The sequence below is a fragment of the Populus nigra genome, chromosome 4, assembly GCF_951802175.1.
Source record: "Populus nigra chromosome 4, ddPopNigr1.1, whole genome shotgun sequence".
Lineage (NCBI taxonomy): Eukaryota > Viridiplantae > Streptophyta > Magnoliopsida > Malpighiales > Salicaceae > Populus > Populus nigra.
In genome coordinates this window covers 139,931-153,854 of record NC_084855.1, presented here as the reverse complement: position 1 = coordinate 153,854, position 13,924 = coordinate 139,931, and the positions used below count along the sequence as shown (strand labels likewise).

General features: G+C 38.0%; 2 protein-coding genes across 2 annotated transcripts; both read left to right on the top strand.

Moving 5' to 3' along the window:
• Positions 1 to 904: 904 nt before the first annotated feature.
• Positions 905 to 1,549, top strand: LOC133692738 (uncharacterized). Its single transcript, XM_062113870.1, has one exon. The coding sequence runs from the start codon at positions 905 to 907 to the stop codon at positions 1,547 to 1,549; it is 645 nt and encodes a 214-aa protein (XP_061969854.1).
• Positions 1,550 to 12,249: 10,700 nt separating this feature from the next.
• Positions 12,250 to 13,626, top strand: LOC133691631 (protein MIZU-KUSSEI 1). Its single transcript, XM_062112218.1, has one exon. It carries the CDS (start codon positions 12,625 to 12,627, stop codon positions 13,342 to 13,344), a length of 720 nt encoding a protein of 239 aa, XP_061968202.1. The 5' UTR covers positions 12,250 to 12,624; the 3' UTR covers positions 13,345 to 13,626.
• Positions 13,627 to 13,924: the final 298 nt, after the last annotated feature.

The following is a 13,924-nucleotide window of genomic DNA, read 5'->3' as shown; positions in this document are numbered from 1 at the left end:
TGTGTGGCATGCACGTCCATGCACTCTATGATATGTATAAGATAACACACAGTATATGAAGAGAATGCTCGGTGACGAATAAAATAGATATTTTTTTTGTCGAAGCAAAAAAAGAGCAGGGTTGATGGTGCAAAAAAGAGGAGGCGTTGATGTTTCCTTCCGGAGGAACCTAATAAATGCACGTTTTCTATATATATATATATATATATATATAAAAGCTAGTTTCAATTGGATTGGTGAGAGAGAGAATAGAGGTGTTATTTTAGGAACAAAAAGTAGGACTGTATTGGGCTGTCATTACCTTTAGACTATACCCGTTGTTGTACATACACCTGGAAAAATCAGACTTGAAAATTCTGTGGGCAAAAGAAAACCAGTAGTCGTAGTAGTATTATTACAGTAATGTTTGTCACGGGCTAGCATCCGCGGTGGCATTGTTTGGTCCACTCAGCCCTCCTCTTCCTGTCCTGTCCTGAGACTCAGAGTTGTTGACTTGATGGTGGGGATGCTTGCTTCCAGCCGCAGACCACGTCATTGCTGAGTGGAGTGCTACAGTTGCTAGCTGTGTGTGTTTGACAAGAAAGATTTGTCATAGCAACGGAAAGGAATTTGTTTAGTTCATGACGGACTTGCTGACGACGTCTCTCTGTTTACATCAAAGAAAGAGCAGAGAAATGCCTCCTCACTTGTCTATTTATTTATTAATAGCTTTATAGCTACCACTTGTTCCACAATTCCCCCTCATATTCTCTCTTGTGCCCAGCCTGTTTCGCTTCATCTCTCCTTCCTCCTCTTATCAAATCTTCTAGCAGTTGCGAATTAATAACCATTTCCAGCGTTCCACATCTTTTCTCGAACAGCTACAGCCCGCCCTCAAAATTACTTTCGAAAAGAAGAACGACAGATGGGTGCTTGTGTTTCTTCTTCGTACTTGGGCCATCATGAATCTCATGAGCAGCTTCGTCCCAAGACCGCCAAAGTTATTTCAATTCATGGTGATCTTCGCGAATACTATCTTCCTGCCTTCGTTTCTCAAGTTCTTCGGTCTGAAATTGCGTCCTCATCTTCCTCTTCTTCATCGTCCTCATCTTGGTTCCTCTGCAACTCCGACCATCTTTCATACGATGAATACGTTCCTGTCTTGGCTTCGGACGTCCCTCTCCATGCCGATGAGATATATTTTGTGCTTCCTCATTCAAAGCTTCATCGCAGGCTAGCCTCTTCAGATATGGCAGCTTTGGCTGTCAAAGCTAGCTTGGCCCTTCAAAACTCCTCTAAGAAAGGTGGTTCCCGTCGCGGCAAGAAGGCCCGGATTTCTCCTGTATTGTTGGTCAGTCCTGATCATGACCATCAGCAACATAATGTTATCTATCAGAAACGAAAACATGAGCCACAGGTGCAGCGGGCAGCTGATTCCGTTGCCATTGGGTTTTCCAGATCCGGTTCTGATAGAAGTTTTAAGAAATATACTTCCAGACGAGCCAAATTGGCTGTTCGTTCTTTTAAGCTCAGATTAACCACCATTTATGAAGGGATCGCTCTTAATTAATTAAACTTTCATTTCTTAATTTCTTTCCTTCTTACCTTGATTACGAAGAGGAACGCAATCCAATTTTTGAAGAACAAAGAAAAAAACACCAGTATTTTTTGCTGATTTCTTACATCTCTTATTATAACTTTCAATTCGCAACACATTCCATGTAAAACAGATAAACGTACAGGTGAATACATGGCTTTGATTTTTTGATAACTATCAATTTTGCAGAGATTTAACTTAATCATCTTTGAAGAGCATATAAACTTAATTCTCTCCATGCTACCCGGTGTGCTACTACAAATCTGCTATTCCAGGAAAGTATTACATTTATATCCTATAATCTCGTTCAATCAATCGAAGAGATTTGTTTTTCTTCTTCATTCACTGTTTGCTTTCCTTTAACACTCCTGCTCAAGTTGGAGCTTCTATATTAATAGTGCCCAACTTGCTCAGATGTGAATGGAAAATACTGTCATATAAGGTTTTGATCTCTCCTCTTTGAATTCTTTCACGGACAGTCTTACAATTAATCTCAATATGTTTTGTACCTTCATGATACACGGAATTTGTGGCTATGTTCAGAGCGGCGGCTTGATTACCACAAAATAATCCTGCCGGTAGGGAATGTTTAACACATAAATCTCTTAAAAAAATCATAGTTAGCTTAACTCACAAGTAGCTGCATCCATAGACTGATATTTTACCTCTGTGGATGACCGAGCAATTATAATCTGTTTCTTGCTTTTCCATGACATCAATGATTTTTCAAGGAAGATACAATAACCAGTTACTAAGCGACGTGTTGTGGGGCATCGCGCCTAATCTGCATCACAGTAACTAATCAAATGAATCACAGTAACTAATCAAATGAAGCTCATTGTGGGAAGCAAACATCAAACCTTGTCTAGAAACCTTTTTGAGATATCAAAGAAGTCGATATGCCATATCAAGATGATGTTGTTGTGGATCTTACATGAACTGGCTTAATGTGTTGACAGTGTATTCGATTTCTAGTCCTGTGATGGTCAAGTAAATTAATTTTCCAACTAGGTGTCTATATCTTGCAGGCTCATGTAGTGGGTTGCTACCTGCAGGTGTTAATACTAATTTTGCCTTCATTGGTATCTTTGTAGGTTTAGCACCAAGTAATCCAGCCTCCTCCAATATGTCCAGTGTATATTTTCGTTAGCAAATGGTGATTCCAACTTGTGATCGTGCGATCTCAACTCCAAGAAAATATTTCATGGTCCGAGATCTTAATTCGAAATTTGCTACTAAGAAAACCTTTCAAGTTCTTAATTTCTACTTCATTATTGCCTGTGATCACCATGTCATCAACATATAACAGCACAATAGTGAGTGAAATCCCCTTAACTTGAGTGAATAAAGAGTAGTCTACCTTGGATTGACAGAAATCGATGGTCTGTATTGCTGAAGAAAATTCTCTAAACTAGCTTCTGGATGCCTGCTTAAGCCCCTATAAAGATTTGTGGAGTTGACAAACAATGTTCTCCTCCTGTCGATGACAACCTGGAGGAGGCAACATGTAAACTTCCTCTTAGAGTTTGCCATGAAGAAAAGCATTTTGAACATCCATTTGGTGTAAAGACCAATTGCAAACAGTAACCACAACTAAGAGGCAACGAGCAGTAATGAATTTGGCTACTGGGGTGAAGGTCTCTTTGTAGTCAATGCCTTCGTGTTGGGTGAAACCTTTTGCAACAAGATGAGCTTTGTGGCGTTCAAGAGTCCCATCATATCGATACTTAAGCTTGAACATCCATTTGCAGCCGATAGGTCGTTGTCCACGTGGGAGAGGAACAAAACTCTAGGTATTGTTGTCTGAGAGATCTTTGAGTTCAGCTTGCATGGTAGTGACCTAGTGGGAGGTTCTACCAAGTAGGGATTTTGACAGGCTTGTTAATAAGTAGCATGTTCTACCAAGTGGGAGATATGAGCAAGAAAACATTGGTATTGAAGGGACAAGCATGAATAGGAAACATACCGATGGAGTGGATGTCTTGTGCTAAACATGGACCGCAAGGATGTTGCTTTGTATAGGAGCAAAGTTGAGTGATGGGCCATGTAATCTTTGAAATGAGCTGGTGGTTTGGAAGAACAGGTGGATTAGCGTAGCGTAGCTTGGTGAGAGCATCTGTCATTAAGAACAAGTTATGGTGAGGATGCAGTGATGGCAGAAGGTAAGGTAGTTTCGGGTGTGTTGTTAGTTATGATAGTTTCTAGGGTGGTTGTGGTGACTAGAAGGGAAATGAAATCAGAGGAATTAATGTTGTGTGGTGAGGGAAAGTCTGTAAGAAGGGGATCTAGAGTGAGAGATGGATAAACAAGCGGCATGATAGGTTGGGTGGCATGTGTGGAAGAGGTGTAAGGAAAACTATGCTCATGGAAAATGACATCTTGTAAGGTGAAAAATTTATGTGTGATAAGATCATACAACTTATAACCCTTTTGGCTAATGGGATAACTAAGAAAAACACAACGACGTGCACATACATCAAACTTATTGAAGGGTGTAAGGTTGGTAACATAACTAAGACATCCAAAAACACGTAAGGACAAATATCGCAAATATGTGTGGGATTAAATATGATTTCAACATTATTTTTTGCTAATAAAAGTAAAGGTGCAGATGACGGGTGCCCTAAACGTCGATGCCATAAGTTATTGGTATAATGAATGTGGTTGGCGAGATAGGGGTTTTGTCTTGGTGTAAGGTAGTAGAGGCCATCAAAATGCTTTCCTAGGTCAATTATCCTTTTCGTGTCCATGTCCTGCACAATACAAAAATCCGGATAAAATGCTACCATACAATGTAAAGCTCTTGTTAATTTACTGACATACAATAAATTGATATAAAGTATTGGTACATAGAGAACTTTATCGAGAGATAGCTCGTGATAATTTGATAGAACCAATGTTTCTTATTTTTGTCAGTCCCCCATTTGGTAAACCAACATATGCATGCTGAGCATTAATAATGTTGTGCATTGGTGATGAATGTAATATATGATTAGTTGCTCCACTGTCAATAATCCAACAAATAGTTGAATGTGAACTTGTTTGTGCTATATTGCATTTTGGCGAAATACCTGTTGCATTTTTAGATGGTTGTCCATTACCATTACGGAGCATGGCTATGATCTGATTATACTCCTCGGTAGTGAACTTAGGACCATCTGGAATTGAAGTGTTGTACTTGGAATTTGTGGCAGTGTGAACAACCCTTGTAGCAGAGTGAATAACCTCAGTATTATTGGCCATTGATCTCTTATTTCTCGGCTTCACATTCTTGCCATACCATCTATGTCCATCTGAAAACCTAATAATATAATAGCAATGGTCTACCAAGTGTCCATCTCCATCACAGTAGTTGTATTTGAGTAGTTTATGTGAAGATGTGTTGGTGCTTTGTTTGTTAAATGACTAGAATGTTGGGTTTCGCCTTACCTACATTGCATGAAAATTCATCCATATATATCGACGACTTGCTACATCCATTTGCTATTCATGTTGGAGAATAAGACCACAAACTCATCGTGTGTCAGGGAGTGGATTCATCATCAGGATCGACCCTCGTATTGTGGAGTAAGATTCATTCAATCCCATTAGGAATTGCATAACTCTTTCTTTCTCCTCCCGTTCAGTGAGTCCATTTAAACCTGCACAAGTGCAAACAAGTGGATCATGGCAGGATGCTAACTCATCCCATAAGGCTTTCATCTTGGTATAATAAGAGGAAATCAAGAGTTGCCCTTAACGATTTTCAATAATTTCTTGTCGAATCTGATAGATTCTTGAGTCGTTGTTTTGTGAAAACCTTTCTTTGAGATCGTTCCAAATTGCAGCAACAGATTCGGTGTATATAATGCTGCTGGAAATGTCTGGGTGGACAGAATTTATGATCCACAGTGTTACCATATCATTGCATCTTTTCCAAGATGCATAGTTTTCATTTAGGGGTGACGGAGTTGTAATGGTTCCATCAATGAACCCCATTTTGTTCTTTGCGCTGAGACCCATGCACATGGCACGACTCCATTGCCCATAATTGTTTCCATCAAGCGGCTTGGAAGCAAGAATAATTTCAGTATGGTATATGTGATGTATCACATGCGGGTCTGATAACTCCATGAAATACTTGTCTGTCTTCATACTTGCCTTTTTCATGGTGTTTGTGAGAGATTTGTGATTACTGTGAGGGGGCTGTGTTTATGTTATGGTGGCGGAAGCGTTATAGGTTACCAAAGACGTTGCTCTGGTACCATGAAAGGTTGAGAATTATGTATATGTATTATATTAATATATAAGAGGATGTGCTACTACAGATCTGCGATTCCAGGAAAGTAGATCATACAACAAAAGCTGATTACATTTATATCCTATAATCTCGTTCAATCAATGTGAGAGATTTGTTTTCCTTTTTCATTCACTGTCTTGTAACATATTTGCTTTCCTTTAACAAGATCGGTAGACCATCTCCTGGGAGAAGGGAAAAAAAAATGGAGAAGGGGACAGTTTTAGTCAGACCAAATGATAACTGATCTTCTAGGAAAGAGAGGAGGGAAAATGTGAAAGCGAAGAAATAGCTAGATACTACCGTTATAGCTGGGAAGTGGGAACTCCAGGATTGCTCCCAGCAGCCATTTGAAACGCAGTCACACGCACGTTTCAAAAAGAGACGGCCAGGAATTAAGCCTAACTTATGCTTGTATAGCAAGTACCAATGCTTGTACAGCAAGTACCATGTCTAGCCTAACTAATGTCCACGTGTCTTGGACCTTCCTAGATAAAGACAGTCAACTTCTAAACTATATTGGCTAGCCTGCAAGAAACCGGCATTTTCCTTTGTCAAGACTTTCACATGGGAACTGGATTGTCTGTATTCGGTAAAGTTGTAGTTTTCCCAAAAAATACATTTAAAAAAATTATTTATAGTTTGATTAAAATTATTATGAGATTAAATTCTGTACATAAAATAAATAAAAAATAAATTATTTTAATTCTGCGTACTTCTGAAAAATAAATTTTGTATGAAAAATAAAGTAAGCTTTATAATGTAGTAGTAACAATCATAAATATCTGCACCATTAGTCTGCAGTATCTTCAAGATCTTAATTACAAAATTAAAATTTAAAATTTAAAATGCAAGCATAAGTTAATTATTCAAAAGCTATATCACTATGCCTAGTCGTCCTGGTTTCAGTTTTAAAAATCAAAGTCAAACGTACGAGCAGCAGGCGAGCTAGGCAACAACATATTTTCCATTGAACGCAGCTATTGCTAAACTTTTCTATCTATGCAATGCAGCTGCCCTTTCCAACCTCTTGTCATCCTCCTGGTCACAAAATCGTGTTGCCTTTCTATTGCTTTTAATTCAAAACTCACTTCTTTCAGTTAAGTTGAATCCACGCACAACGTCAGTCATTCTTGAATACGACTTGTCTTTTGCATGTTCAACGCTCCGATATTATAAGATATCAAACTATATAAACAATTTTATTTTATTTTTGACTGCTGAACTCCGATTATTCATACTTGTACGCCCATACAAGTATAGGAAGCAGGAGGTACGTAGAGGCATCGTTCTCATGTCATTGATCATATATATTCATATTCATACATATTCAAATTGAGGATCAATTGCCTGCCCACGGAACCATACTATATAAGTACTGATATTATATAGTTGTCTCGTCATCATCCAAACTCAGCCACGGGTGCCTCCCTCCGAATCGATGCTTGATGATTGAATATTCGATTACAAACAAATTGTGTGGGAGAAACGGCGGTGCCCTTTAGGTGATCAATCCTTTGAAAACACGTGTAGAAATCTGTTGAATCTTTCTAAATCTCTGGCCACTGTTGGTTTTTTTCATAGTAAACCATCAATCCATTATTAAATTCAATTAATTAACGTTTACGGAATAAGAGACCGTACGTGCTGATATTTTCTTTTGAACTAAATTATAAATTAGGATATTATTTTTAGCTAAAGAAGGTACTCATAATGTCTCTTGGAACATAGCTACAACATATAGCTTGGAGGGCCATGGCACCTCCGAAGTTTTGATTTTAGCTGTAAAAAGTTGGGTGTTTTTTAAGCATATCCTTGAATTTAAGACTTGTTTCCTTGAAAATATGTATCTTGCCTCTATGCTCTATGTATAAAAAAGGATCCAGTGAGTTTGCGGATGAACTTGCATCCATGTCTTCTTCTCATCAGGGGTTTCAGCTTCAGGGGAAAGAAAACACTTGTGAACAACGGGGCGCTTTTTAGATAAAATAAAACAGTGGCTTGAGATTTTTACCATCGTAGCAGGGATTTCTGGGTGAGGAGATGATGGGGGCCGTTTGAAGTAATGAAGTTTGGCGATCCAGATAAGTTAATTGGGAAGAACTGGCCTCGAAAGTACAAGCTGACAGTTAAATCCTTGCTTCGGCCTGTTAATAACTCGAGCCCAAAAGTACTCTCTTAGAGCTCCATTTAAAGTCATCGTGGGTTCTTATGTGGCTAAGCCCAAAGTTATTTTTCTCTACACTCGGCGAACAAAGAAAGGAAAGGGTTGACTGGTTGATAATCAAGGGGCAAAAAGTTGCAGCCTTCTGCAGGCTACAGCATAAGGTTGCTAAAATGCGAAAGTCATTCATTACAAGGATTAATGTTTGGACTTGATGCAAAGGTCAAATGAATGCGTAAATTCCAATCAATATTATTCACTTTTAAGCGAAGCAGGAAGTAACTATTAATTTGCCCCCACAAGTTTGCCACTAATCCTTACTTATTTCGTGGTATGTTGAGATAGAAACCTCTACTTTAACAGCAAAAACTGTACTTGTCCCCCTCCCACCATGTAAGAGCCTGTACCCAACTGCATCAACATTTGTCACTCTCATGACAAACGTTTTTGGAAGCTACTCATGTCATGTATATAATTTACAGCTGGCGATAATTAAGGAGTACTGTGATGGATTTTTTTGAAGTTTCACATTTCTTTTCCTTGTCTATCTTAAGTGAATCCCACGTAAAAAATATACTACACTCAACTTTATCACATTCCCAAAACACTTGTTAGTTATATCGATTCACGGCAGAAGCAAATCTATCATCAATATTACACTTTTATGGAGCATGCAGAGATAGCTGGTAGGTACCAGCACTCAGTTTCGCTCCTAAACCCTAATAATTTATATGCATGTATTCTTCTATACACGAAAAGAAAATAAAGAAAAAGAAAACGAGAAGCACTGAGAAATAAATTTATCATGTTCCGTGGTGGAAATGGAATGCGAAGGTACGTGTTCATCTGAACACTGTAATATAATGATTCCCGATAAGATAAATCAATTAATTGTATTGATAAAACTACTCAATGATTAATGGAGTTGTTGTTGTTTTTTTTTTTTCCTTAAGGAATTAATGGTGATTTGACGAAACCAATGGGCAATAGATCATCAACACGTACGAAGGAGAACGATGATGAGGTAGAGCCACCTAACTGCGCCATCGATGTGGATATAGCCATGCGCTCGATCGGAGCAGGCACACTTGAATGAGGAAGAGAGCATGATTGCCCTTCATTATTAGAAAAAACAAAAGGCTGGCTTTGCTTTGCGTAAAGAAAAGATTGGAATATTATTATATGTTATCATCTCGTGTGGGGAGAGCCAAACACTTTGTTTTCTTCTTGCTGTGAGTAGACAGACACCAAAGCATACTTATCAGATTCAATTGGATTAATTCTGTGGGTGGGTTTAATAACCCATCCATTCAAGCTAGCCTTGATTCTATTTATGTTTGGAGTTAATCTAACTAAATATGAGTGATTTGATAGGTTAATTCTTGAGCAGGTAGCTTCAACATATTATATTTTTATTTAAAACAATATTATTGTTTTATTCGAAACGATGTAAAATAGAATTACTTTGAAGAAACCCATATTCCAACTGTTGACTCGACGGAAAGAATGATGAGAAATTTGTGTTTTGTGCCCACTAATAGCAGTACCACAAAGCTTAATTATATAATTGTTTTTCTCGTGACTGAAAAATATATGATTGTAAATCCCATCACTCGAGAAGAAGATACACCAGTACTTTCCGGTCAGTAACAATTAGTTTAGGACTCCAGTTTCGAGAGTAAAGTCCGATACCAACATGTTTTGATGGCCTAATTCTCTCCCGAGAAAGAGAGAGAGAGAGAGAGAACAGACAAGGACTAATTGTTTCATTTCTATATTATATATATTGTATACGCGTGCTCTCGCATTCTATGTATGATTCTGCTGCTGATAATAATAACAACAGCAATTTGTACCCTTTTTTAATCCAAAGTGGAGGGGAAAATGAATAGCGGTGGGGGAAGCCATGAATTATTGAAGAATTAAGCTCCAAAGGTAGCGAGGCGAAGCGTGCAATGGCCCGTGCGGGCCATTTTGCTCTGGGCATGATTAACGCTGTGACTTCGTTTCTCTCGTCCCTTTTTTTATCCTCTTACGTTATGCTAAAAACAACAACATTCATCGATCAATATAAATATGATTGGAGAGTACTAAATTAACATGGAATAACTCAACGAAGATGTACGTAAATCATTGATGCGTTTGTTTGTGTGCTCTCTCGTGAAGAAATACAAACACCAGCTACCACACGTGCATTCGTTCAGCTATATATTTAATATTTGTTAATTGTTTGTATATATTAATTGTGCTAAATCTTGAATGTTTATTGAATTAAAATACCTGACATTTGAGATCTAGATGATCTTTTATGAAGCGTGATATGGTTTATAATTATTCTTTCGATTTTAAAACATATAAATTAAATCTTGGTTTCACTTGTGAAAATGGAGGAGGGATAGAATTACATTAATTTTAACGCTGCGCGCTATAATGCAAGCATATATTGCGTCGACTGTCTAGTAGTTGACCATGCTTCTCGAAAGGGTTGGTGGCTGTATAATCATATATTTTATGTGAGACTTTTTTTCAAAAGAATATCAATTTTATATTGATTCAGACCTTCCAAAATGCATGGGTTGGCAGCTTGATTTAAGTGTAACTGTGGATTTTTTTGCTTGTTTTGTTTGTTTTTACTGTTCAAATCAAGTTGAGTAACTCTTTGAGATTTTTTTATTTAAAATTAATTTTGTTTTTATGTTTTAAAATTGTTTTGACATATTAAAAATAATTTTAAAAAAATAAAAAAAATACTAATTTCATGTATTTTAAAATAAAAAATACTTTAAAAAATAACAATTATCTTCATCCGAAACATTCCTATCCTAGTTTAATACATGTACAGCACCGCTTCTTGTCATTGCAAAATGGCCATCATGTAACCATCTAGGTGGTGGCCTAGTGGTAAGAGCTTGGGATTAAGGGGTTTGCTCCCTCTTAGGTTTCAGGTTCAAACCCTATGGCTGCTCATATGATGGCCACTGGAGGCTTACATGGTCGTTAACTTCAGGACCCGTGGGATTAGTCGAGGTGCGCGCAAGCTGGCCCGGACACCCACGATAATCAAAAAAAAAAAAAAAAATGGCCATCATGAAAAATCAAGTCCATGAAACTTGTGCATAAAGTTTGAAGAAATTAATCATGCAATGTCCCACTGCGAGGCAATTATTTCCAAAGCTAAAATTAATTAATAAACCTTGATGAAATGTTTAATCCATCCTAGTTTAACTAATTATTATTATTATTATTGCTGTTTTCAATTTTTCAAGAAGATCTTGAGTATAGAACCTCTTAAAAATTAGCCACGAAAAAAAAAAAACGATTTGCCTACACAGCTAGCTGTGCCCGAACTGTTTATTAAAAAAATAATTTAATGTAAGAGACACGTTATTACCTATTTTATTATAAGAATAATTTGTTACGTATGTGTTGAGATGGTTTTTATATATTTTTCAATATAAAATCTTAAAATGAAATAATATTATTCAGGGATAATTAATTACAAAGTTTTATCTAAATTTCACTTTCCCTAGAAATTAAGTAATTAATTATCCCCGTTATTAATTATCTTAAATAAAAAATCTGCAAGGCAACACGGGTAATAAAGCTATTGGGGTACAAGTGAATTAATTTCGTGCGGTGGATATGAAAGATAGTAGTTATAAGCAATGGGAGTGGGCCGAGGAGGGGAACATCAGGTGGGGTCAGTTTCTTTTGAACAGAAGAAGGATGGGAGTTCGGACAGGGCGGCAAGCGTAGCCATCGCCTCGTGCATGCCATCCCAATATGATATCCAGTCCAATACTAACTATTACATTGCAGTTAGTTCGAGACTGTAACCCTTTTTTTTTTTTTTCCTTCCTTTTATTTGTCATTTTTAATCAATTTGCATGGGAATTGTGCGGTGAAAGGATGGATATTGACATGTCATTATATATGCAATAGCAAGAGTAAAATCTAATTAGTAATTACTGTTAACCTGGGAACTTAGGAGTAGAATTATTTGATTAAAGAAAAAGAAGGAAGGTGAGAAATGCGTCTTGTTTTTTTCCTCGTTTCACAATCCAAGAAGTCATATCACGCGCACCACCCTCACAAGTGCTTCCAAGAACTGACCCCACCTTCCCTCGTGGGCAGAATTATTGACCCCGATTCCCCGGCCCACACACACAGACTGCCCTTTTTGCCTCTCTCTCTCTCTCTCTCTCTCTCTCTCTCTCTCTCTCGTCAGTGCCGTGCTCCTGCTCTTGCTTATTTATTGGCTTTACGAATCACTCCCCCTCTCCATAGTTTTTCCATTCCCTTCCTTTCTACAACTATATACCTCTTCCATCGCCTACTTTCCTTACTTTATATAAATACTACTACAGTCACTACTAAAATAATATGCTCTGCCAGCAGCAGCCTCAGGGATCATCCAGCCCAGCTAGCAGGCCTACCTACTGCAAGACTCGTTAGCTAATAATTTAATTATTTCTTGGATTAATTCCATCTCGCGCTACCTCTCTAACATAAATACTATATTCTCCATTTCTAGTCTTGCCACTTCTTGTTTACCTTGTGGCAGCATTACTATACCAGGATCGATAGATAGCTTAGAATCTTTTATACATGAGGATGATGATAGATTTGGGTACCCAGAGAGGTATGGTCCCTATAATGGACACCCCGACCTCCGTAGACTGTGGGAGGGAAGTGAGGTTCCGCAAGTCCTTTAGGTCTCTAGTGGAATGCATGGTCCCTGCCTGTTGTGGCTTTCAAGCATCTGCAGATTCCCTTGCCAGTGATACCGATGATTATTACACATCATCATCAGCCTCGACAACCACCACCACCACCGTAACAGGCACCTTCTTCGGTTACAGGAAAGGTCGAGTGAGTTTTTGCCTCCAAGACGACACTCGTAGCTCTCCTCTCATACTGCTTGAATTTGCAGTCCCCACAGCCTACCTTGCAAAAGAGATGCAGCACGGCTTGCTCCGCATAGCACTCGAGTGCTGCCACCCAAGGCAAATTAATAGCCAAAAGGAGCGCTGCTCTCTCTTTAACGTGCCAGTGTGGACCATGTACTGCAATGGAAGGAAGGTTGGTTTTGCTACGAGGAGGCAGATGAGTGTGAGTGATGTGGCTGTACTAAAACTCATGCAATCCGTCTCAGTTGGTGCTGGTGTTTTGCCAGTGGCAGGCACCGGAGAAGCAGGGGGCCTCCTCATGTACTTACGAGCCAGTTTCGAGCGAGTTGTTGGCTCGGTGGATTCCGAGTCCTTTCACATGATTAATCCTGTTGGCAGTTCTGGACAGGAACTCTCTATATTTCTCGTGCGATCCTGACAATCTCCGTTGATCAATCAATACCATGCATATATATATATATATATATATATATATATATATATATATATTAGAATTTGTATTCCTATATACTATGATCAATTACAGATCTTAATTGCTAGTTCATATTAGTTTGTGCTAGAGTATCAATTATCCTGTCCTATCTTGTCCTGTAATACATGTAGAAACGTCTCTTAAATTAATCAAGTCAGATCTAGTTAGAGTACTGCTACAACCAAATTACCTAACCTGCATAATACCCATGACTCGTCTTACAGTGAACTCTCTTTTATTTTTTATTTTTTTGTCAGATTGTGTGATTCTATAGACTTGGTTTCCTAGCAGATGGTTAATTTAAGTTTGTGAAGATAATGACATGAAAATGCTAAGGCAAATCCAAGGCCATGTTAATTAAGGATTGGAAATACTAGATAAGTGTACCGCATAACGACTTGAATCGAGTAAAATTTTTTCTAACATAAAAAAAATGTTTAGACAATGATAATTTAAGCAAACCCATTTAATTTTACTAATTAACTAGGACTCATAACAGTCCAGTAAAAAGATAAAAAAAAAACAC